The sequence below is a fragment of the Hyperolius riggenbachi genome, chromosome 1, assembly GCF_040937935.1.
Source record: "Hyperolius riggenbachi isolate aHypRig1 chromosome 1, aHypRig1.pri, whole genome shotgun sequence".
Taxonomy (NCBI): Eukaryota; Metazoa; Chordata; class Amphibia; order Anura; family Hyperoliidae; genus Hyperolius; species Hyperolius riggenbachi.
In genome coordinates, this window is record NC_090646.1 from 574,572,626 (window position 1) to 574,599,857 (window position 27,232).

At 42.1% G+C, this 27,232-nt stretch overlaps 1 protein-coding gene across 1 annotated transcript in view; it reads left to right on the forward strand.

Moving 5' to 3' along the window:
* The window catches only part of EDIL3 (EGF like repeats and discoidin domains 3), an 888,147-nt gene extending 861,282 nt beyond the window's left edge, over positions 1 to 26,865 (forward strand). The window contains exons 10-11 of the mRNA XM_068247922.1: positions 1,313 to 1,468; positions 23,834 to 26,865. Coding sequence (XP_068104023.1) covers positions 1,313 to 1,468; positions 23,834 to 23,983 — 306 coding nt within the window. The 3' untranslated portion in view covers positions 23,984 to 26,865. The remainder of the gene's footprint in view (positions 1 to 1,312; positions 1,469 to 23,833) is intronic.
* The last annotated feature ends 367 nt before the right edge of the window (positions 26,866 to 27,232 follow it).

Sequence of the window (27,232 nt, forward strand, 5' to 3'; positions counted from 1 at the left end):
CGGCGGTGATCGGAAGTTACAAGCAGCTAGCAAAGTGCTAGCTGCTTGTAACAAAAAAAAAATTATGCAAATCGGCCCAGCGGGGCCTGAGAAATCATCCTGCGCAGGTTACCCCGAGCTGAGCTTGGGATAACCGGCAAGTTGGTTAAGCACCTAGTTTTGGCTGTAGTATGGTTGAGACATTATTTTCTGAAGTTGAGAGAAGGTGAGCAATAGTTAGGATTAGGTTACGGTAAGGAAGATTAGGGTTAAGGGGTAGAGAAGTGGAAGGTTACCTTTAGGTGATAGGGTTAGGAGGTTAAGGTTCGTTTTTGGGAAGGAATAAAGATTTGGGAGGTGCATTAGGAAGGCATTAATGTTGGGGAGTGGTGTTTTTGGTTCAGCATCAGGAATCCATAATATAAGTGGTGGACTTGGTGGGTCTGAGGTTAGGGGTTAACATGGAGTGGAAATTTGGGTTAAGCACTACAAATGACATAGGGATTTGGGAGAGTTAAGATAATGTCAGAAGATGATAACAGAAAACACCAAAAGCCAAAAATCAATTTACAAAGCTAATAGTAGAGAATCAGTAATAGCATATTATGATACCCTGACTAGCATTTAGCAGTTATTGCGTTAAATCTAACAAATTGCATTATTAAATATACCATCTTAAAGCAAATCTGAAGCAAAAAAATAAACTTATAATGAACTGTATGCTTAGTACAGATAATGAATAGAACATTAGTAGCAAAGAAAAGAGTTGTCTCATATTTTTATTTTTAGTTATATCTTTTTCTTGATAACATTGCATCATACTGACACAGTTGCAGTTTTAAAACCGCACTCTGTCTTTTAAGCTATAAAAAAAGCAGAACTATGACTCCTTGAACTTCCCTGCAGTAAAATATTGTCTCAAGCTGTCTGTTTCTCGGCTGTTAAGGTGGTTCAGAAAACAGGACTGTATTCGACCATAGTTGGGTTGAATAGCTCAAATAATCTCTTTTACATAAATAACAACTGAAGTTTTTCAGTTGGAAAACAATATGAGACTCTTTGCTTTGCTACTAATGTTCTATTTCTTAGCTGTACTACACATACAATTCATTATCTCATAACTTTATTTTCACTTCAGGTTTGCTTTTAAATATTTCATGAATTTCAGTTTTTTCATGCTGTCTTGCACACCCTCTTCCTTTCTAAAGAACTGCAAGATGGAATCTCTCGGTACTGTACACATCAGCTACCCAACTAAGTCTAACTCACATTCTGATGTCTTTTACTTTTGTACTTGGTGAAAGTAGTGAAATATTGCCTTATGTCCTTCTAGGTGGATCTTATTCGTCCTACAAAGGTCACAGGAATCATAACACAAGGAGCTAAAGACTTTGGGCATGTGCAATTTGTGGGCTCTTACAAGCTTGCGTTCAGCAACAACGGAGAACACTGGACTGTGTATCAAGATGAGAAACAAAGAAAAGACAAGGTAATACAAGGATATGGATAGGATGATGATATGTTGGCTAATAAATTCATTTTGCATCTACAGCGTGTCAAGCCTCACTGCAATAAATCTGTCAGAGACTAGACTATTCTGTGAATTTGGCCAGGAGAAAACAGATGGCTTCTAAAAATGAACCAGGGTCTGTCATCGGAGGGAAACATGTTACCTCTGGGACATGTATTTTTTATTAAGCCTACCCTCATTTCTCTAAGGACAGGCTGCAGTATCAATCTGCTTTCATGTAATTACTAATTAAAAAGTGCCAGGCCAAAACTTTAATTTGATCTAACAAACTGGAGGGGGATAATGGAAGATCCAGTCCAATTACATCATACACTATAACTGGAATAGTTATTCAAAGTCAAGGTTAGATGTTAACTTTTATGGGGCGTAAGTTAATTATATGTGGCTACACATTGTAAACCATAAATCATTAATAACAGTAAGATCTTTTTTTTTTAAATACACCCCCAAAAGTTTCAGGCTACGTTCATAGTGAGAAGTAATTGTACTGCGTTAATAAAGTGTTATAATGCAGGTTATCGCACTACAATGTTAAGCCTATGTGATGTTCACAGTGCAACGTTAACGTCGCGTTGTAAATGTTGTGCTATGGTTACGCACTGCTGCAGTGAGTTACTGCTAACTGCACACGTTTACAGATACAGGGAAGCATACTTTTCATTGCCTGTATGCAGAAATTTACCTCACAGGACCCTATTACCTCACTGCAAGAGCTCGATTCACTATTGCATGAAAACTGCTATCACACCAGTTTTCACGTGAACAGCATTATTTTGCGTGATAAGCGAAGGTTTGCGCGTGATCATATGCGCGTTTTACTCTAAACCGGCAAGTGATCACGAGCCTTTGCTTATCACGCGAAGTAACGCTGTTCACGTGAAAACCATTGCACGCGGCAGATCTTGTGATAGCAGTTATCATGCTATAGTGAATGGAGACCCAAGTGTGCTGGCTGTCCCAGCCATCACTTCTCCCTTACTGCCCTTGCCCGTCCTAGGTAGCTACAGGTGACCCTTAGCATTAGGTAACCAGATGTACCCTCAATATTTAGTAGCTAGAGGTGCCCCCAAGTATTAGTTAGCTAGAGGTACCTCAGTATTAAGTAGCTAGAGGCACCCCTGACTGAAGGGAGATCTGGTCAGTGGAAGGCCAAGAGCTGGGTGAGTAACGTCTCATTTACACTCTCATCAGGACTCTGCATAGGGAAGGAGGCGCTCGGGGAGGGGAGTGAGCCGCCCTTCCATCATCAGGCGCTTGTAGGCACATGCCTACAGTGCCTTATAGTAAACCCGGCCCTGTCTGTATGCTCCACTGTATCTACTGTATGAGACGGTAACACAGCGTTAAGATGTGTTGCGACTTTTTGTTGCATTGTAATTTTGCGTTGCGACTTTAACATCGCATTGCAACTCAACATCCCACTGTGAACCTAGCTTAAAAGTTTTCTTAATATTACAATTAAATGAATTAATCACAAGAAAAAATAGGTTTACTTAGTCTGCAGCAAATCACCTCTGAAGGGAAAGGAAGATAAAAAGAGACCAGTGTTCAACAGTGGACACACATATATTTTTTCTTTTTATTATTTAAAGTGTTTCCCTCATTCCCTGCATATAAGCAATGGTAAAAAAATCATAACTTGGGATAAACAAGTAATATTTGTAAAAACAAAATCAGGCAAATTGGGTCTCTCGCTTACCAAAGAGTTTCGCAAGAAAAGCCCATGCAGTCACCTTTGTGCTAAACAAGCAAAAGGTTTTATATGGTGACAAAATTTGAGGGAGAAGCATGGAATAAGCAGCTACTAAGCAAATGATTTGCTCCCAGGATGCACAGCAAGACCCAGCAGCCAATGAGAAGCGATTCTACCACAGGCAAATATTAAGGTGGCAGAGAGAAGGGTTTTAAAGGGATACTGTAGGGGGGTCGGGGGAAAATGAGCTGAACTTACACGGGGCTTCTAATGGTCCCCCGCAGACATCCTGTGCCCGCGCAGCCGCTCACCGATGCTCCGGCCCCGCCTCCAGTTCACTTCTGGAATTTCTGACTTTAAAGTCAGAAAACCACTGCGCCTGCGTTGCCGTGTCCTCGATCCCGCTGATGTCATCAAGAGCGCACAGTGCAGACCCAGTATGGTCTGTGTCTGCGCAGTACACTCCTGGTGACATCAGCGGGAGCGAGGACACGGCAACGCAGGTGCAGTGGTTTTCTGACTTTAAAGTCAGAAATTCCAGAAGTGAACTGGAGGCGGGGCCGGAGCATTGGGGAATGGCTGCGCCAACACAGGATGTCTGCGGGGGACCATTAGAAGCCCCGTGTAAGTTCAGCTCATTTTCCCCCGACCCCCCTACAGTATCCCTTTAACTTCATCTTGTGTTCTCTGTGTGACAGCAGCAGCTAGATAAACAGATAGGGAAGGAAGGCTATGCTTCAGGTAAGGATAACATGTAGTTAAGTCTGTTTTACCATCTTAGAACTGTGATTTAAAGGGGGTTTGGTGTGTAGAGCTATTACATACCTCCCAACTTTTTCAGATGAGAAAGAGGGACACTTAAGCCACACCCCTGCCACACCCCTAATCATGGCCCCAGCACACCCCTTGTCATGCATACCATTAAAAAATTAATAACAAAAATATGTTGTTTTATTGTTCAAACCACACTGGTCCTTTCAATCCTGGTTCATTTTCCTTCATATTAACATTTGAAAATAAGAAATATATCAATTTAATGCATAGAAATAAAGTTTAGAGACATTGAAACAAATTTTATCAGTAGAAACATACATATATTTATGTAGTGCATCTGTACATCAGTCCTGAAAGAGGGACAAATGAGGAGGAAAGAGGAACAGGGATTGGGTTCCCAAAGAAGGACTGCCCCTCCTATGCTAATATTTTTAGGATTTATTGCGTGCTAAAGGGGTAAGTGCCTGTGAATAAATGAACATGGCTCAAATCAGGAGCCATTGATATTCACAAAAACAAAAGTAAAAAGTAGAGTAAAAAAAAAAACACAAACACTTGTGAACAGAATTACTTGTGTAGCACCATGCAGTAGACAAAAAATAAAATTACATTAAAATATATATATAAAAAAAATCCCATATAATCATTAACCCCCTCTGCCCCTTCTTTGCCCCCATAATTACCAAAATAAAATACTTGTAAAAAATGTTAGGCAGGACAAATGGGCTGATAGCCAGGACAAATGGGTCAGGACATGACAAATGGGCTAGCGTTGTTTATTTTAAAACTATAGTGGACAGAATTGGAGAAATAGTGTATTTTTGTCATCGTTTTCCATGTTTTCCCTTTAAAATGCACAGGAAATAATTACTGAAAACGAGTATCACTCCACAAAAAGCGAAAAAACAAAACAAAAAAGAACACCTGATATAGATCATTCAGGTGTGATAAACAGTGATAAAGTTACGGAAAAATGCATGGGAGGAGCACTGCAGTTTTTTGCAGGACTACCAGAGGTGTTCTTTATCCATAAAGTACATCTGCTGGTGATAGGTAGCATCATATACTCAGCCATTGCTTAAATTACCTTATATACTCGTGTATAAGCTTAATTGTTCAACACAAAAAAATATGTTGAAAAGTCCCCCCCCTTGGCTTATACGCGAGTCACACGCTTACTGTGTCCAAGCCAGTGTACAGACTGACCTGTTTCTGTGCTCTCAAGTGCAGAAAGGATTGTAGGGAAGTGCAGCAGTGATATGCCGATGCCTGTACCAACACTAGTGCTGAGCGGGCGTGCAGAGACAGCTGTACAGTGGATAGGAGCGGATGCCGGTGCTGCCTGTAGCGACATGCTTTCCTGCATGTCAGAATGGATGGCCGGAGGGGAGAGGATCTGATGGCTAGAGGTGCACAGGGGACTGAATGGCTGATGGGGAGTGCAGAACTGAACCTGCATTGGGGACATCTGCTCCCTTCTAGTGCTGAAAGGTGAGATTACACTGCATGTAGTTGGGGTCCTTGGGGGGCATGTACTTCACTACTGCCCTATACAGGTGGGGGGAGGCTGCCTTAAAATGAGGCACATCTAGCAATTGGGAGAGAGCTGCCTAACACTGGAGCACATCTGGCTATGGGGGGGGGGGGGGGCTCCTAATCATTGGGCACATCTGGCTATTTATACTGCAAATGTGGGCTATACTGGGGTGGGGTGGTAAGGCTTATACACAAGTCAATGACTTTTGCCTGGTTTCAGAGGGAAAAGTGGGTACTGCGTATTCGCGAGTCAGTTTATACATGAGTATATACGGTAGTTATCACACCATCATATGTAGATTCACAAAGATTTGCACTTTAATCATCTTGCCTTATTTATTTTCCACCTTAGAGCTAATTCATGAGTTAAACAAACAAGGAGAGATAAGTTATGAAATAAGTCAGAAAAGGAGTTAAAGAGGAACCATAATTACTCATAACAGAATGTAATATATTATTCAGGATACCCATTTAACCTTAGTTATCATGGTTGCAGATTGAGAAAAGCTCCTGCTATCTTTACATTGCTGTTTATTGGTATGTAACCCCGCCCTCCCAGTGATGTTTAACCTAGGCTATGATGTCATGTTGCTTTCTCCCCAGAGCACTCTGGGAGATAAGTTCCTGCTCACTTCACAGGAAAAAAGGGGAAAAACCCATAGTGATTTACTTTGCTAGCATTAAAGATGCCTGTGATAGATTTAAGAATGTAAATCAGGGTTGAGGTAAGATTTTACAATGGGCAAACTTCAAATAAATAATTTATAAATAAATGGTAACCCCCCCCCCCCCCCCATTTTATTCATCAAGTTATATAGAGTAAAACGTCTCTTTAAATCAGGTAAGGAAAAATAAATCATGAGCTAATCAGTAGGGATGGTCAGAAATGCCGATTTCCGATTCCAGGGAAAATCCAATTTCCGCCAGTGCCGATAACCGATTCCTGGGCTTTCCTAACTCTGTTTTCTGGTTTCCAAGGAGTCTTTTTTTGGGGGGAGGGGTCATTTTGGGGCATTTTCTGATTGGCCAAATACTAATGAGTTGACTCTGCATTCTCTGATTGGTCCAATGCTTCCGAGTCTTGTGATTGGGCTAAAATTACCGAGTTGCAGCAATGCGATATTTCTGTAGAAATCCAATTCCCGTTTTCCAATTTCTGAGTAGTCCTTTTTTTATTGTTTTTGCATTCTTTGATTGGCCAAATACTTCCAAGTAGACACTGCATTCTCTGATTGGTCCAATGCTGCCAAGTTCTATGATTTGGGCTAAAATGACCAAGTTGTAGTATAATGTGGTATTTCCGCAGAAATTCGTTTTCTGATTTCCAATCGGAAATGCCAAAACATTTTCATTAGATGAAATAAATTCATAAGATACGTTTTTGTAAATCAACTTCAATGTTCATTGCTTATTGCTAAGAATAATGTCATACCAAGCTTACAAATGCTGCAGGACCCAATACATATTCAGTGTAATATGAGTTAAGCAAAGCACTGCTGTCTAGGAGCTCATTCTCTTTCCATCCCTTCAGTGAAGATTTGCTGCAGTAGAACCTTGCCTATTTTCTCCCAAATATATTCAGTTTTAATTGTGATGTAAATAATGATTTAATTATTATTGGGGAGATAATTCATAAAAAAAGGATTTTAATATGATTGATGAGTTATGGTTGACAATGCGTATACATACCAAATGAATTCATTGAGTCTTATTCTAGTTGGATTAGGGAATGGTTTATGTATTTCAAAACCTTATTTTATGTACATTAGAGCACCGAGCTGGAAAGATTAGCTGGAGAGGATATTGTTGTTTTAAGGCTATGCAGGAAAGGGATGTTGGAGACTCGCACTGCAGTGGTCTAGACGGGAACTGATACAGGTCATTCACAGAATTCAAAAGTGAAGTGGGAAAAAGGAAAATGGCAGACAGTGTGGATACCAGGAAAGGAGGAAGCCGAGAGCATGATATAGATGAAAATGAATTTATCAGCCAAGTATTCTTAGTCAGCTAGCACTCAAGCTGAAAGGAAATGGTACGTAATGCAGAGTGATGTTATGCTGAAGTGTAATGTTGGAACATACAGCAATTGTGTGAGGTGGAAGTATCCTGTCATTTTATAGTACACTGTCGTTTTAAACACTAATATGGTGTAAAAAGAGAATAGCTGTAGTAGTATGTAAGGATGAGCGAACAGAGTTTTATGAGAAGCGAAACACTCCGAGATTGGAGCCAGGAGGGTTAGTTTACCTGTATGACTTTGGCTTCATTCTGCATGCCACACTGCACTTCATCCTCATGATACTGCCTCCTTCACATCGGAGGTTTTGCTGCTGAAGCAGGAAGTGTTGGGGGATGGAATGCAGCTTGGAATAGATGCCACACCGTTAAATTAACTCTCTCTGCCACAGCCCCCATCTCAGACACAAGCAGTTTGCTAGATGCATCGCATCCCTAGTAGTATGTTGTAGTGATTTATGGTAATTCTATAAAGGTAATAGGAGGAAACAGTAAAATTTATAAATGCATTTGTAAAACAATACATTTGCAGTAACAACCTCCCTTTCATTTTATCCAGTTTCAGCCCTTTCACACCAACTGCATTTCATTTTGTTTTTGAAAAAGCTTGCAATTTTCCAAACGCAAGTATAGTAAAGTTACAGTTGGAATAGTGAGAATGCATTCACACTGCCTTGCAGTGCTGGGTGCCCAGTCGAATCACAGCCAAAGCCCTATCTGCGCAGTGTTAGTAAGTTCTCACCATGTCTGCCATCTGTGTTTTTCCCACAACCCAAAAATATGCAGATAAGTGCATTTGCTCCTTTTCCTCTCCAACCCAAAATTAGCCAGGATTAGAATGTGAGCTCCTTAGGGACAGATAGCAAAATAACTATATACAGGTGATAGTGCAAAAGTCCATTTATTTCAGTAATTCAACTTAAAAGGTGAAACTAATATATGAAATAGACTCATTACATGCAAAGCGAGATATTTCAAGCCTTTATTATATAATGATATAATAATTATACATTATATAATAATAATAATTATATCATGATATTTATAATCGTTACATTTTATAATATTTTATAATAATTATATTAGAATAATTATATAATTTTGATGATTATGGCTTACAGCTTATGAAAACCCCACAATCAAAATCTCAGGCCATTAGAATATTGTGAAATAGTGTTTATTAATGCAAAACACCTAGGAGTATGTAGATGTAATATAAGCGCAGTGTACTGATATAATCTATCAGCAGCCAGAGGTTTTCCAATCCACCATGGAACACTATGCCAAAGATAAAAGATAATCCTCAGCACTCTCTATTGCACTCCTGCACACTGTGAAGCCTGCACACACCTTGTGCTCAATATTGGAGACAGTGACCGTCATCCCAAAAAATATATATGCAGGAGTCAGGGTTAAGTTCATACACAGGGTGGTACACTTTATTGCAACAACTCAGAGTCAGTAAAATAAAATACAAACTCACATCATGGGTCCATGCACACTACACCCTTTTACTTTAATACACTATTGAGCAATAACCAATAAAGTGCCAAGTGCCGAGAAAGTCACCAGGCTGTAGTTCAGAGAATGCCCGTTCTCCTTCCCGACCAGGTTTCGGCCTTCTGCCGTCATTAGAGGATCATCCTGACTCCTGCATATACATTTTTTGGGGGTGACGGTCTCTGTCTCCAGTATTGAGCACAAGGTGTCTGCAAGCTTCACAGTGTGCGGGGGTGCAATTGAGAGCACTGAGGATTATTGTTTATCTTTAATCCTAAACACCTGCAAAGGGTTCATATGTCATATATTGAATTACTGAAATAATTCCACCTGTGTTAAAACACTGCAGAAGATGCTATCTTTATATAGATACTAAATAATAATAATAATCATTTATGCACAACCAGGAAGAGGGTGGAGCTTGGTAGACTGGAGACAGCATTGCATCAGAGAGATGGTTACAGGCTTGGAAGAGTTAACACCACAGAATGCATCTCAGCTAAGACGTTTACTTATTTCTCAGCCTCACTTTCCGCGGAACTATACAGTCCTGTACAATTTTCTAGAAACATATACTGGGAAGTGGAACTATATTACAAAACCTGAAACAAATAAAAGCACTGAATTGCTCTTCGCAACCAATCATTTTCTACCCATCATATAAGAAAATGGCTAAATGATTGCTATGGATGTCTGCGTTGTCTGTCATTACTCTGTTTTCGGCTTCAGAATTGTAAACTGATGATGCCTTCACTTGAATATAGGTTTTCAGGTTCCGAGAGATAGATGCAAAATGAACAAGGTGCAGAGCCATATCCCCAGTGCAGTGAAAGGACAGCATTTCTTAGTAATGGGTTAATGGATCTCATTGGAGGTGCTGAGCTGTAGCTGCCACTATTTCAGTAGAAGGTGCTGAGACATTTCTCTACGGGATTAGTTTCACTCTAAACGATAATATCCCTAAGCAAATAACCCCTCCTCTCGGCATGACCTGAATACGCACCAACATTCATCATAATTACATTTTATTAAAAATGAGTTGCAGTAACCCATATATGAATATAAATATCTGGTCTTGCTTTGGGCTTACAAGGAATTTCCCATTTAGCTGTAGATTGTAAAAATAAAACATTCCTCGATCTAGATGTTCAAGGTCAACTTTCGGCAGGAAAGATGGGTAGTGGGATGTTCATCTTGTTTCATTAAACCATGAATCAGTGGTTTCCGTAACTGTGAATGTCGATGCTAAACAATATACATGATAGAGAACAGAATCGGAAAGGTAGAATGTTTAAAGGAAACCTGTAATGTTCCCCCTCTGACTGATCCTCTGGCCCCTTTGCCGTGATGCAGTTTCGTTACTGACGACTTGCAAGTTGACAGCCACGGCTTCTGCCCAGCCCTGGACACACACTCCACATTCAGCTCCCGTCGTCGGGAGCGTCCTGTGCAGGTGCAGTACAAGAAGACCTCATACTGCACCTGCGCAGGACGCTTTCGGTGAAGGGCGCGCAAGTGCAGTGGACAGCGACTTGTGGTATTAAAACTGAGCCACAGCGTGGGTCCGGGGGATCATTCAGAGATGGCGCGGGCACAGTGAGGCTTCAGGGGGCTGCCAGGAGCCCCAGCTAAGTGAAATACTTTTGGGGGGGAGGTGACATTACAGGTTTCCCTTAAGTGAACATGGCTGGCTAATATGTACCCTAACCAGGATGGAGTTGTTTACTGATATGGGGCTCTTATGAGTTAAAGCAAACCTAAACTGAAAAATAAAAGTCAAAATAAACATACCCACGTCATACTTACCTCTTGCGTAGTCTTCTCATCAATCTCTTTCTCCTCTCCCACGTCCTGTTTGTCCACTGTGATTGATTGAATTGTCTAACCTTCATTTTAGTTTCAGAAGATTTTATTGACAAAAAGTCAGGTTTTCATAACAGGGTATGGGCTGATATTACCGTAGGGAAGTTAGGATAATACAGCAATAAAATCAAATCTATACAATATAAGGCAAAGAAATCCCAATTGGCAAAGAGGTCACAAAACTGTCATAGAAAACAATTATTAGACGGGTTATAAATATGTATAGGTTACAGAGATGATTATCATAAGACACAAATTATGAGGAGAATACCATTGTCTTGAGGCCCACATTATCAACATATTGCCAAGCAACATGAAGCCAGGCTGCCTTAGCTATATGATGTGCCAACCAGTGTTGTGGAAACTTCCTGCCACAGGGTTTATCCCTAAGTAAAAACATAAGGGGGTCTTGGGAGAAAGTTTTATCTAAGACAGAGCTTATAAGAGCTGCTGCTTTCATCCAATATGCTTTACCCACGGGGCAGAACCACCACACGTGCGCAAACATGCCCTTACCGAAACATTGCTGAAAGCATAGGTGGGAATGAGTTGTCAAGATCTTATGCAGCTTATCCTGGGGAAAATATACGTATGGTGGAGGACTCTTTCTGCTTTTCCGCTTAGCTATTTAGACTAGACATTTCTTGAACCCATGACTCCCCAAGAAACCCCCCCCGGGCTTACAACCATTGGCGTGGAGGTAGTTACCCCCACCATCCTCCTGGGCACGGAGGTGGGGATGAGCCCCTTGTCCGTGAATTTCACAAAGGCTTTGGGGGAGAGGGGGAGGCTTTGCACTTTCTGACTACTTTGTGATCGATGTAGAGATGCAACATTGTCAAGCAAATTAATTTAAATAGAATGAACATAATGCACTTATGGAGTTTTGCGATCTGTATTTGACTGCAGTAAGATCTGGAGTATGTGTTTTTGTCTTATAGACAAAGTTCGATTTGATCTTGTGATTATACTTCCACCCAGTAATATATTGCTATGAGACTCCATTAGAGATATGATAGCCACCTGATTAGCAAATTAAACATCCATGGCCTTCAGAAGCCCTACCTACTGTCTACCCTCTAAATTCTTCACGTTCAAAGGATAAATCACTGTTGTTTAAAATTGTCAGTTTGTATTTAAAATGTTCAAGGTGGCAATAGCCAGATCTCTGTATCCGAATGTCCTAGGTAGGAGTTCCTGCTTCATTTTCGATGTGCTTTGGCAGAAACAAATTACTGTACTTTCATACGTAAAAATCCAAAGTGTCACGATTGTGGAACTTTCCCCGTGATCAGCGCACAACGCGTGCGCTGACACGGCGGAGATCCTCCACAAGCGTATAATTTGCAGGAACCCAGCAAAAGGTGCTACGCACCTGTAGAGGGAAATTCCTGTCGGCAGATGGCGCTGGGGAGTGCAGAGGAACCAATCCTCTGTACCTCCACAAGTGCCAGACAGGAATTGTACGAAGCGCAGAACGCAATCGCAAGAGAGGCGATTGCGAATGAGATTAAGCAAAAGGGATAGGTTGTATGTGTGTGCGCCAATCCAGTCGCCACTCCGCGACCGCGCACACACAACAGCAGATACGAAATAGGAACGCGATCGCGAGAGGTGCGATCGCGAGACGTGACACAAGGCAGAACAGAATAGAATACAAGGGTAGCAAAGGCACAGCAAATACAATAAGGAGATAAGGAAAATAACAACGCTAGCTAACCGCGAACACCGCACTCATTCGCAACAGTGCACGCGGTTATGCGCGATCTCCACGTGATAAGCACAATAGAGACAAGCACGCCTAACTAACCATAAACAGACAAACATGAAACAGGGGACGCGAGCGCTTGCTTAACGGTTACCTCACCGAGCCTGTAGCAAGCGCAGCGGACAAGACAGACACACGAAAAACAAGAACTAGGCAGGAAGGATCCACCGCTCTTCCGCCAGAGCAAGTGTGATCCAAGCAGGAACACAGATCAGAAAGATCCACAGCCGCTAACGCTAGCGGCTAGTGCGATCTCAGCAAGACAGAACGATTCGCTATCAACCGCCGCTGGTGACAGCGCAATCGCGACCGACAAGACAGAACAGAAGGATCCCCAGCGCTCGCACAAAGTAGCTAGCGCGATCCCAGGAGACAGAACAGAAGGATCCCCAGCGCTAGCACAAAGTAGCTAGCGCGATCCCAGGAAACAGAACAGAAGGATCCCCAGCGCTAGCACAAAGTAGCTAGCGCGATCCCAGGAAACAGAACAGAAGAGATAGCTGGCAGCAACCGCTGCACCAGCTATACTCCAAGAACATAGATCAGAACCATTTCCTGTCAGCCACCATAGGGACAGGACAATGGCAAACAGGCAAGACAAGACAGAACAGGCAATACAGATAATACAACCTGACTGGGCTAGAAGGGGAGCCTAAAGCAACCCCCAGGAATTAACTATACTAGATAGCAATGGCTGACACTCCAGCAGTGTCCATCAGGAACTGAGCATGGAAGGGAAATGACCAGCCAAGCATTGTGGGAAAGACATAGTACTTATAGTACACGCCTCCAATGAATGTGGCCAGGCAATTTGCATGACAACGTATGCAAATTCCTCTGCAAGCACAAGCTGCAAAACTGACAGAAACTCTTCTTTCCAGAGTCCTGCAGCATGCAAACTTACACAATGGTCAAAGGGCTGCCTGTCTGCACAGGCAGCTGAGCAAATCATCACAGTACCCCACCCTCCAGGGTCGAATTCCAGACGACCCCCAAAACTGCTATTAGCAACAGACTCAAACTGAAGACTCATGAAGGTCGGGGCAGCCCGACAAGGTCCAATTCCAGGGTCAGTCCACCCGAAACCGACCTCATCGGAAACAGAAGCCACCGAAACATGCCCATCAGTACTACCAGTCTCAGTATAACACCCATCAGGACTGTGAACGCCAGAGAAGAAGCCATCGACACCCTCCAGACAATACCCACCACCTTCCACGGAGCGTCCGAAAATACCAAACCTGCCACAATACCTGTTCGAAGTGTCCCTTACAACACAAAAGCCACCGTTGATCTTATCCAGTGTACCAAGCAAAATTTCTCCCGGAATCTCCCAGAACCTTTTGAAGCTCCACAGAGATCCCAAGAGGGCAGAATAATCACCAGGCTCACATGGAGAATTACCAAGAACCCCCATGGAACCAATGACAATTCTAGATTCAGAATTACGAGGACACCCATCAAGATCAAGACTTTCAGGGACCACTTCTGGGCATGCAAGCAGGCAGGCTAAATCAGAGCATGTCTCCACCGAGGAAGCATCTGAGTATGCTGGTAACCGAGGCACACTTGGGCTTTCTGGGTCACAGAGCACACTGGGGTACACCAGCACAGGAGAAACCTCAGGACAAGTCGGGGAACTGCCAACCTCAGAGTCCAGCACGAGGAAACCAAAACCAGAACTGGGCAGAGAATCATCACGAGCAATGGTCTCAAGCACTTGACTTTCAAAAGAAGACTCGGATTCAAATTCGGAAATTTCTGTGACTGTAATATCATCTTTGACTACATATGAGTGAAGCTCCATCAGAGCTGAAAAGGTAGCCAGCAAGGCAGCAATGCCTACGGAAGAGGGTAACCCCTCAGAAGAACTTGGGGGGCAGGAGACATCTCCTACAAGTTCTGCACCCTTTGGGAGGAACTCGGAGACCTCCAGAACATCCAACAAGACCTCAGGAGCATCATTTTTCAAGTTTTCTAAAAAGGATTCTGAACTATCCATGTTACAGGGCAAAACTGGAACTTTATTTTGTGGACAGGGCAGATGTCCCAGGAATGGTTCCACCATAACCTGAGACTGGATCTCATCATCATGAGGGGAATGTACAGGTATATTTACTGGAACACACACTGACTCCCTAACTTCATTCTCACTGTACCCAGAATTCTGTGTGGCAGTCAAACTAGCTTGTAACTCCAAAACTGCAGAAAAACAAGTAAAAATAGCAGCAATACCTAGACGAGCCTCTAGGGGCAGGGCAGGAGATATTGTACAAGGCAATGTTGACTCATCCAGAGTACAGGGTGGAGAGTCAAAACTTCCCTCAGAGCAAGAAAGGGACTCACAAATGTCAGTGTGATTGGACATCATATTGTTATTCATGGTACAGGGCAGGTTCAGAGAAAGCGTCTCTGAATAAGGCAAAGAGGGTTCAGCATCAGATTCGCAAAACCGAAGCGCTGTCTCACTCTTAGATTCGGCTAACAATGTCGAATCCGAGGAATCAGAACGCAAAACCTGCGAATCAAAATTCACTTTAGGTTGTGAAACTGACGCTTCTATAGCGCAAACCTCCGCGATCTGCGGAGCAGACTGCAAGGCATCTAGGACCGAAATGCTGGAGCAACTGTCCCCAGGCAACGGGCCCTTACAGGTGTGAACAGGGTGAGACAGAGACTCATCTGCAGAAGAAATAGTGACATCAACAGGACAAGCTTTATTAGGCATATTAATTTTACTTTTGACGCTGCACAGTCGAGAAACTTTCCCCATAGCAGGGTCACAGACGGAAGATCTCAAAGATCTGTTTCTAAATGACAAAGGATCCCACACATCCTTGAGGAAACCGGCAGACTCATGCCGATCACAATCTGCAGGAACATCCGAGAAACAGGCATCAGATCGCACAGATTCAAACTGCACACTGTCAGGAGCGAATCCTTCAGGATTCGCACAGGAATCAACCACAGCGGCACACTCATTCATTTCAGATTGCACAAAGTCAAGACTCACATGCTTTACCCCAGAAAGGCAGGAACAATCATCCGACAACGATGTCTCTTTATTGGAATCAATTGGTTGGTGTGTGTGCAACTCATCCAAAATCGTTTGCCATACATAGATCACCAGATCCACATCATCCTTGTCACATTCATCGGAATCAATCAGAAGGTACATAGAGTCAAGACAAGCATTCAAGACATCTTCGCTTTTTGCGATGTAAAAATCGCAAAAGGCTTTCCAATCAAAATCGAATTCCTCCAGCAAGGCCCCAACATCCCAGGAAGCAAATGGGGGTTCAAACAGGCCAGTATCCAAATAATCTCCATAGGGGTGGAGTTCAGGAACAAGAACAGATTTTTTAACTGCTTTAATGTAGTGTGCGATCCTACCTATAGCAGGATCCACATAAGCTTTGGATTGGGGCAGAAAACCTGGAAACTGATCAGCAGATGCATTATAAACATCATTATCATACTGCATGGTTTTGCCCATTTCAGACTTGACCGAAATAACCTCTCTATCTGTGGTTGCCATGGGCAACGGATCTTTCCGCTGGGAAGCCTTCCTAGATCTTTTACGTTTAGACTTAGAGGCTTTGGATGGCTGCTTTATGGATGAAAGAGTAGATGGAACAGCTGATTGAGCTGCTGACAACAACTCATTAAGGGGGTATGGTAATTGAGGTAATCTCAGCCAATTGTGAATTAAAAAGGCCAAGAATTCCAGGGGTCTTTGACTCAGGGTGGTATGATCTAACACATCATAACCCCACATTGACATTTCGCCCCCCAACAGAATGTAGACCATTTGGGGGGCCCAGGTAGACACTGGGGTGCATTGGAATTCAGGGTTCGCTAACAGTTTCGTACACTCAGACAAAAATTCGTCTGCTGATTCAGGTTCAAGTTTTTTAAATCTCTTAAAGGTACAAGAGCCATATTCGACAAAATCATACAAATCGGAAATTCCGTCTACACTGGGGTTTTGGGTTGGGCTGGTCATTCTGTCACGATTGTGGAACTTTCCCCGTGATCAGCGCACAACGCGTGCGCTGACACGGCGGAGATCCTCCACAAGCGTATAATTTGCAGGAACCCAGCAAAAGGTGCTACGCACCTGTAGAGGGAAATTCCTGTCGGCAGATGGCGCTGGGGAGTGCAGAGGAACCAATCCTCTGTACCTCCACAAGTGCCAGACAGGAATTGTACGAAGCGCAGAACGCAATCGCAAGAGAGGCGATTGCGAATGAGATTGAGCAAAAGGGATAGGTTGTATGTGTGTGCGCCAATCCAGTCGCCACTCCGCGACCGCGCACACACAACAGCAGATACGAAATAGGAACGCGATCGCGAGAGGTGCGATCGCGAGACGTGACACAAGGCAGAACAGAATAGAATACAAGGGTAGCAAAGGCACAGCAAATACAATAAGGAGATAAGGAAAATAACAACGCTAGCTAACCGCGAACACCGCACTCATTCGCAACAGTGCACGCGGTTATGCGCGATCTCCACGTGATAAGCACAATAGAGACAAGCACGCCTAACTAACCATAAACAGACAAACATGAAACAGGGGACGCGAGCGCTTGCTTAACGGTTACCTCACCGAGCCTGTAGCAAGCGCAGCGGACAAGACAGACACACGAAAAACAAGAACTAGGCAGGAAGGATCCACCGCTCTTCCGCCAGAGCAAGTGTGATCCAAGCAGGAACACAGATCAGAAAGATCCACAGCCGCTAACGCTAGCGGCTAGTGCGATCTCAGCAAGACAGAACGATTCGCTATCAACCGCCGCTGGTGACAGCGCAATCGCGACCGACAAGACAGAACAGAAGGATCCCCAGCGCTCGCACAAAGTAGCTAGCGCGATCCCAGGAGACAGAACAGAAGGATCCCCAGCGCTAGCACAAAGTAGCTAGCGCGATCCCAGGAAACAGAACAGAAGGATCCCCAGCGCTAGCACAAAGTAGCTAGCGCGATCCCAGGAAACAGAACAGAAGAGATAGCTGGCAGCAACCGCTGCACCAGCTATACTCCAAGAACATAGATCAGAACCATTTCCTGTCAGCCACCATAGGGACAGGACAATGGCAAACAGGCAAGACAAGACAGAACAGGCAATACAGATAATACAACCTGACTGGGCTAGAAGGGGAGCCTAAAGCAACCCCCAGGAATTAACTATACTAGATAGCAATGGCTGACACTCCAGCAGTGTCCATCAGGAACTGAGCATGGAAGGGAAATGACCAGCCAAGCATTGTGGGAAAGACATAGTACTTATAGTACACGCCTCCAATGAATGTGGCCAGGCAATTTGCATGACAACGTATGCAAATTCCTCTGCAAGCACAAGCTGCAAAACTGACAGAAACTCTTCTTTCCAGAGTCCTGCAGCATGCAAACTTACACAATGGTCAAAGGGCTGCCTGTCTGCACAGGCAGCTGAGCAAATCATCACACAAAGTCAACATTTGTGGACTGTATTATAGAACTGTAGGTTTTACACTCCCAGGGTACCGTGAGGGAAAGAATGTCTAACAGGAACATTCAGAAATCTGTAGGTACCTGTATATTATTCACACTGGCCGTTTAGCAAACTTAAACTAAAAGCAATTTAGTTTAAGCTGGCTTACTCTGTAATATATAAATGAATACACTTGAGAAAGAAAAATAATTGATAAAAGTCTAATTTTGTTTTCTCCTTACTGAATAACAGAATGATGGCAAAGCAAAACAAATAACTTGTGATTACGTTAGAATTGATTGTGTGTACGAAGCCATCTTCTTGAACAAAGCTAGCTTGCTGAAAATAGAACTTTAAATGGGAATTATCTCTGTACAATTTTGCACGGTTATAGATAATTGTCATTTAGATGGATTAGTGCCATGCAGTGGTGTGTATTTAGTCACCATATGGTCTACAAGAATAGAATTATACATCCTATGAGGAATATTAACTTCCCAGGCCAATCAGTATGTTTTAAGCCAGCTGCTGTCTAAGTTATGATTGCCTTGAAGATACGGTTTAACACAACAACTGTTTTCTGCTGGGTATTGTATCATCTCACTGCTAGGCTGAGAAGGCTGCTTTACACAAATGGGAACCTGCTTACTGACATGTGCGTCTACTTCCAGCAACATATAGTGTACCATAAAGGACTTACAAGGTATGTGTGCAGTCTTCTTCTATGGGGGACGTCATCCGCGCCCTCCCTTCCATTCCATACTGTATTAAGACCCAGGTCGCATCCCGACCCTACAGCACGGGTCGGGCTTGTTTTCCCCACATAAGATGGCTGCCAAGATTGCCGCGGTTACGCAGTCCGCATAGATGCAAGTGTGGATGCACAGCTTTAGTGCCTCCTCCAGCCGCTATCTCGCTCCCACATGCCTGTAGGGTGTTCCGTTGGGAGGAGGCACTAGCTGCACACCCGCACTCGCATCTATGCGGACTGCGCAGCCATGGCAATCTTGGCGGCCATCTTATGCGGGGAAAACTAGCCTGACCCATGCAGTGGGGTTGAGATGCGACCTGGGTCTGAATACAGTTACAGCCACTGCTCGAAATGGAAGGGGGGGGGGGGGGGGGCGCGGATGACGTCCCCCACAGAAGAAGAATGTAGACAGGTATTGATCTTAATAACAGTTTTTCACCTCATAAGTCCTTTGAAATGAGGCCAAAGCAATAAAATACAAATACCTGGGGCTTCCTCCAGCCTCCTCTAGCCTTATTGCTCTCATGCCTTCCTCTACTGAATTCCCCTCGCCCGCAATTGTCCCCGAAAAATCGTCTTCGGACTGGAGGACTTTCCGGGGCCAATTGCAGCCAAACGGTGAGCCAGAAGAGGATGGCATGGGAGCGATCAGGCCAAAGGGGGCTGGAGGAAGCCCCAGGTATTTATATTTTATTGCTGTGGCCCCATCACAGGTTCCCTTTAAGGTAAAAATTACGATTTGACTTTCCAGATTTTCACAGATAGTCGGGATTTGAAAATCAAAGTACCCCACCATCTTATCATAATTTTTTCATTACATTTTTGTTAAATGGGCCAGGAAAATACAAAGCTGTGGACAAGGTCACCTAATGTTACAGTGTGTTGCACCAATCACTGTATGGATGTCCACAGGCAATACACTAAACACGGATAGTGATAGTTATGCCATAATTTTCATGAAAGTTTTCATTTTTACACAGCTACAAAAATGTATGGGCAAGAACAAACACATTTTTGCACCGATTAGAATTGAAAATATTGGGCATGAAACTCCCTGCTGGTGCATTTCTGTCTGGATGTATGGGTCTAAAAGCGGTACATTTTTTTTCAAGAATTTTAGGCCTCCAAATCCAATTCTTAAGTCATAACTCACAAAAATATGTCAGAATAAAAGCCTGGTAGACATTCTGCATATAAATAAAAGACTGGAACACAAAATTGATGAATTATTAAATTTATCAATAGACTTAAAAAATTGTGAAACTGTACAAATAAGGCAGGCAGAGAGTAGTCACAATCCAGGCAGAGGTCAGTGCAGGCGGCAGGCAGAGAGTAGTCAAAATCCAGGCAGAGGTTGGTGCAGGCGGCAGGCAGAGAGTAGTCAAAATCCAGGCAGAGGTCAGTGCAGGCGGCAGGCAGAGAGTAGTCAAAATCCAGGCAGAGGTTGGTGCAGGCGGCAGGCAGGGAGTAGTCAAAATCCAGGCAGAGGTTGAACTTGACAAATGAGGAGGAATTAGACACGCTAAACTCTCTACATACATACAGGGCACATTTCTCTATGTTGTCCTCCTGACCAGTCCAGATGTGGGTGATCACAGACAGGCTAATATATATATATATATATATATATATATATATATATATATATATATATATATATATATATATATATATATATATATATATATATACATCATCATGGGTGATTTTAACATTCCTATTGACACCAATAATACTGTCTCCAAAAAACTTCTATCACTTACTTCCTCCTATGGCTTGTCTCAGTGGTCCTCTACCTCAACCCACACTGTTGGCCATACGCTTGACCTTGTATTCACTCGTCTCTGCTCTGTCACTGACTTTACTATTGATCCACTACCACTCTCTGACCATAACCTACTTAGCCTCTCTCTCTCCTCCTCTTTTCCTACCACCCTGGCACAAGCACGCTCACATACTCGAAGAAACTATCGCAATCTAGACATTCAAACTGTCTCTGATGCCCTGACACCTCTCCTCATACAATCCTTCACTGACCCAGACTCAGCTGCTATACACGACAACAGCTCCATTACAAAAGTCATGGATGACTTCGTCCCCCTCGTCAATGCCCGCCCTCACCGTGTCTGTCTCCAACCCTGGATGACCAAAACCACTAAACAGTTAAAAAGATGCTCTAGAGCAGCTGAACGGCGCTGGAGGAAAAGTAACACAAGTGAGGACTTCATCTTATATAAAATTGCCTTGAACAACTTCAGAAACGCACTCTCTGTGGCAAAAAAGTTCTATTTTTCTTCCCTAATATCCGCCCATTTACACAATCCAAAACGCTTGTTCAGCACCTTCAACTCCATTCTCCATCCCCCTCCTCCTCCTCCTCCTTCATCTTGCTTATCAGCTGAAGAATTTGCAACATACAGTACTTCACTGATAAAATTGACAAAAATCAGAAGTGAATTCTCCATGCAGCCCTCAAATTCCACCTCCACACCTCTCATTGACTGTTCTCTAACTGCCTTCTCTCCACTCTCTGAACACTCTCTTTCCTCTATAATTGCCAAAGCTAATCTAACCACCTGTTCTTTGGATCCTATTCCCTCCCATTTCATTCCGCAGCTATCCTCATCTCTCTTGCCTGCACTAACAACGCTATTTAACCTGTCCCTCTCTACTGGCATCTTTCCGTCCCCACTCAAAAAAGCTGTTGTGACACCACTACTTAAAAAACCTTCTCAAGATCCTACCACACTTGCCAACTACCGCCCAGTGTCACTTCTCCCATTTGCATCCAAACTACTTGAACGTCATATACATGCAGAATTAAGCCATTATTTATCTGCTAACTCCCTACTTGATCAGTTCCAGTCTGGCTTTCTCTCTAACCACTCCATGGAAACAGCCCTTACCAAAGTGGCTAATGACCTTCTTACAGCTAAATCCAAAGGTCAATTTTCCATACTCATCCTTCTTGACCTGTCATCAGCATTTGATACTGTCTGTCGACCACACCTTACTCCTACAAATACTTTCAAATGTCGGAATATAGGGCCTTGCTCTCACATGGTTATCTTCCTACCTCTCTGGAAGGTCCTTCACAGTCTCCTACTCAGATCAGATCTCTTCTCCTCATGCTTTGTCTGTTGGGGTTCCCCAAGGCTCTGTCCTTGGTCCCCTCCTCTTTTCCATCTACATGCATGGTCTTGGTGATTTAATCAACTCATTTGGGTTTCAATACCACCTCTATGCAGACGATACACAACTGTACCTCTCTGCCCCAGACCTTAACTCCCTCCTTAAACGTATTCCTGACTGCTTGCCTGCTATATCCTCCTTCATGTGCTCTCGCTTCCTAAAACTTAATATGAGTCAAACGGAACTAATAATTTTTCCACCGTCTCTGTCCACCTCCTTGCCTGAAGTAACAATAAATGTTAATAACACTCCCATAACTTCAGTTCCCAAAGCTCGGTGCTTGGGGGTGATATTCGACTCATCTCTCTCTTTTATTCCTCATGTTCACTCCATAACCAGCTCCTGCCATCTCCAACTCAAAAACTTATCTCGCATCCGTCCCTTTCTCACTCAAGACACAACTAAAATGTTAATACATGCTCTCATAATTTCTCGTCTGGACTACTGCAACGTACTACTTTGTGGACTACCGTCTAACAAACTGGCCCGCTTCAGTCAGTACTGAACTCAGCTGCTCGTCTCATTCATCTTTCTTCTCGATCTTCCTCTGCCGACCCTCTTTGTCAAGCTCTTCACTGGCTGCAAATTAACCAGAGGATTCAGTTCAAACTCCTAACCCTAACCTCCAAAGCTCTCCACGATCTCTCTCCCCGGTACATATCCTCGCTAATCTCCAGATACAAGCCGAATCGTAATCTCAGATCGGCACATGATCTTCTGTTGTCCTCCTCTAGAATCAACTCCTCACATTCACGTTTACAAGACTTTGCACGCGCTTCACCCCTCCTCTGGAATGCCCTCCCACAACACATCCGTCACTCGCCAACCTTTGTTACCTTTAAACCCTCTCTAGAAACACACTTGTTCCGACAAGCATATGCTCTACCTTAGGCCACTTCCCTTTGTACTAAGACCAAATTGCACTCCTATTAGGTGTCCTAAAACACAAAGCCTCTATATATTTGCTGCATACTACCCCTCCTCCTCTCCCCCCCCCCCCCCTCCATTCCCTTTAGATTGTAAGCACGCAAGGGCAGGGCTCTCTCCCCCTTTTGTGTCTTGGTAATCATTATACATTTTATTCATCATGTTAATTTTATCACTGTCATTACCAATTCTATAATTTGTATTTTGTATCATTCTTTGTATTTTGTCACTAATTATGTATCTTGTATATTGGTGTATTTTTATGTACCTATGTACCCCATGTTTGTTTCTTACTTTGTACAGCGCCACGGAATATGTTGGCGCTTTATAAATCAATTATATATATATATATATATATATATATATATATACATATACTGTATTTGTGACTAGCTGTACCAACTGGTATATACTAAGAATGTGAGGGATGCTGAAAAAGTTTGTCAATCATGATCTGCATTGACAGTGTTTAGATATAGGTAGATAATATAAACTGCACGAAGGGATTATTGGTGCGGATTGGTGGTGGTGACTTTAGGAGAAACATACATCTATTACTTTCCCAGAACGACTCTCTCTGCAATTGTCAAAGCTATACTTTTTTTTAAATCATGATTGGGCAAATAATTGGTTGTGAAATGTAATGTGTTTTGGAACTTTGTGCAACGTATTGAGTTTGTTTTAAATCACTTAATCATTTTCATGTTTTAGGGACTGCATACTGTACAACTGGTTCTACATCGACCATGTATTTATTATTTAATCACTATATAATTAATATTATTAATATATTAGTCTCCTAAATATATTCATTTGATTTTATTTATAGGTATTTCAGGGAAATTTTGACAATGACACACACAGAAAGAATGCCATTGATCCACCAATCTATGCAAGATTTATAAGGATCCTTCCTTGGTCATGGTACGGCCGGATTACATTAAGAGCAGAGCTATTAGGATGCACTGAGGAGGACTGAGAATACCCATCAATCAAGCTCTCAAACAAGTCATCAGCTGAGAATTTGGAAAAAACAAACTGTGCAAAATCTGAACAAAACAAAAAAGAATGGATTTTCATTGAATAAGTGCTCACCTTTTGGTAGGCTGGTAACTGTTTTTTTTGCAAGGTAGTCTATGCCTACCATCTATGAACCCACCAGATTATGTCCTTCAGATATTGTCCCTTTATAATGGAATGTGTTAATTTTCTTCTGAGTTGTTCACACTGGTTGAAATACGTTGAGGAAGAAAGGCAGCATCATTTTTGTGTTCGTATTTTTTTTTTTTAGACTTTTTTTCTTACAAGTCAGGAAAATGCACTTATTCTGTTCCAAGCTTAACAAAAAAATTCATCAACTGAAAATGTATTTTCATATCAACATTACATGTTTAGTCGTAAGAAGTGATGCTGTGGCTTAGCAATAAGATTTCTCTGGGATGACTGCATTATCCTAATTGCTTCCCTCGTGCCTATCAAAATATTAATATTTACATCTCAGATCTTAGAAATCCATTTGATTCACACCTATGAAATTGCAAACTTTTAAATGTTTTTTTCCTCTTAATTTCACTCCTATTGTGCATGTTCTTGAGGCATGTTATTACTTGTGTTAGAGACATTTCCTTCCTCGCTGACCTGAATACTAAATAAATCTAAACTACAAGAGTAGGATTTTGTTTCTGCATGTCATAAAAACAGCAATACATCAATATCTTATTCTCCTTTAGTTTATCGTATAGAATGCACTGACTCAAGATGATTATACTAGCAAAACTCTCCTGAATTGGCCCAAGGCATAATACTTCTTTAAAACATTTTTTATACATCAGAACAGTGCTAAATTTGACTCAGTTTTCTGAACTACGTACTCATGTATTCTTATTTAGTTTAAAAATATTTTTTAGAGCATAACATACCGTAGCATGGAGGGAGAAAAGAATAATGATAGGCCTGTGTGTGTCATTATATGTATCATCTAGCATTACATTTATTGAACATTTTTTTCTGCAGTTACAGAAGTTGACAATGACATTCACTGTATGGAAAATGTGCAATTTATTTAACAACTGTGGACCACATGTTTATTGTATAGATGATGATGTTGGTTGTTGACAACACCTGTCGGTAAAGACTGTGATAACGTGGTAATACCTTCAAGTTCTCAACATGTTCTGGTTACTTGATTTAAGCTGGTTGTATTCAGTCTCATATTAAATATGTTAATTTATACAGACATTCAGAGAGATGGGAAGGTGCATATGGCCTTTACTTGCACACATGCACACATGCAGGCAGTGACACACACACACACACACACACACACACACACACACACACACACACACACACACACACACACACACACACACACACACACACACACACACACACACACACCACACACACACACAACACACACACACACACACACACACACACACACACACTCACACACACACACACAACACACACACACACACACACATACATACACACCGCCACACCACACACACACACACACACACGCACGTACGCACGCACACACACACACACACACACCGCCACACCACACACGAACACACACACACCACACCACACTACACTCAAACACACACACGCATGCGCGCACACACACCTACCCACCTTCCTTCCTTCCTTCCTTTAACACCATTAAGAGAATGAGTCCAGTTGTTGAAAAATGTTAAGGTCCTGTGTAACATAACTCCTTTTTTTCTTGTTTAATTTTTAATTGTGCTGCATATAAAATGCCACTAGATGTCAATGTCCTGTCTGTCTGTATTATGTCCTTCAGAAGATATATATTGTGTATGATGTTGTATTCAACCTTGGTGAACAATATTAAAGAGAAAGTCAAACATAATGCCCTACAGAAGAAAAAAATGCTTTGATAAATAATTTATTAGGAACACAGCCCACACTTTGCACTTTACGCTATGGTATTTGCTAGCATTAGTCGTGACTTTTATTAGCTACATTTGCTGTCAAATGTTGCTTTGGTGACCAAACCCAACTTGGTGATATTTTGTTTTTACAAGATGCAACAGTTTTGTTTTTTTCTTTTGTTTTTTTTATATGATACTATTATCTTATGTTCTTTTCTTTTGCTTTCCTGTCATTTGCTTAAAATACCACATGGTGATTTCCAGATCCATGATATTTAAATTGTTGACTTAGCCCTTAATATTTAAAGAGATTCTCACAATATGCGTGTGGCAGACTAATTCTAAATATCTATGTTCCGATACAGATAGAAATGTTAATTATTTTTCTGTTAACATTTTACCATGTGGTATTAAATCAAAATATTTGTTCACACTTCCCTATTTTCTATGTAAAGTACTGAAAAAAATAATGAAATTATATGTTTTTAAATATAATATAACACTCCAAAAGCAGAACTGTTTTATTAACTCACAACAGGAAATGTATATCAATATCGGATCATAATTTGCTGAAAGACCAGATTACTTGTTACATGACTAGTTTTATGCATTCTACTTGTCTGTTTATTTTACTTTTTGACCCTGCTATAATGTCTACATACCCAAAGGGCTTCTCGCAAAGACCGGTTTAAGTTTTATGTTGACTTTCTCTTTTGATACAAATATTTGAGATTTGAAGACAAAAAGGTACTGTACAATACACAAGAAATATGAGGAAAATTAGGGATCTCAATTGTTAGCCGGTAAAACAAAAATGTCAAATACGGTAACCTTTGCAACTTTTAAAGTTATGTAATATTGAAATGTTTTGTAAATATTTAAATCATATAGGTTGATGTAAAATGAGTATGACATTGTCTAGTCTTCAAACCTAAAATAAACTTTTGAAAAACTAGGTTATGTTTACATGTTTCTGTGTCTTCAATTGCAACCTCTTTGAATTCTTTAAAGAATAGAATAGAATAAGCTTTATTCGCCAAGTGCGGCAGGTACCGCACCCGGAATTATTTGTGGTAACAAACGGCATTCGGCATAGTGCAATAACAACAGTAGTGTGAACAACAACAGGAGCGACAGCAGCAAAAAATAACAGCAGCAACAACAACGTAGTGCAATGACACCACGCGATAATGCAAATTGTAAACATGTGATGCTAGCGGCTAGTCGTGGGGTGTGGTTCGATGCCACGGCTTGAGTTCAAACATGCAGACATGACTCCTTGCGTGGCTGGTGGAGACTGCGGGATGTCGTTGGAGAAAGCT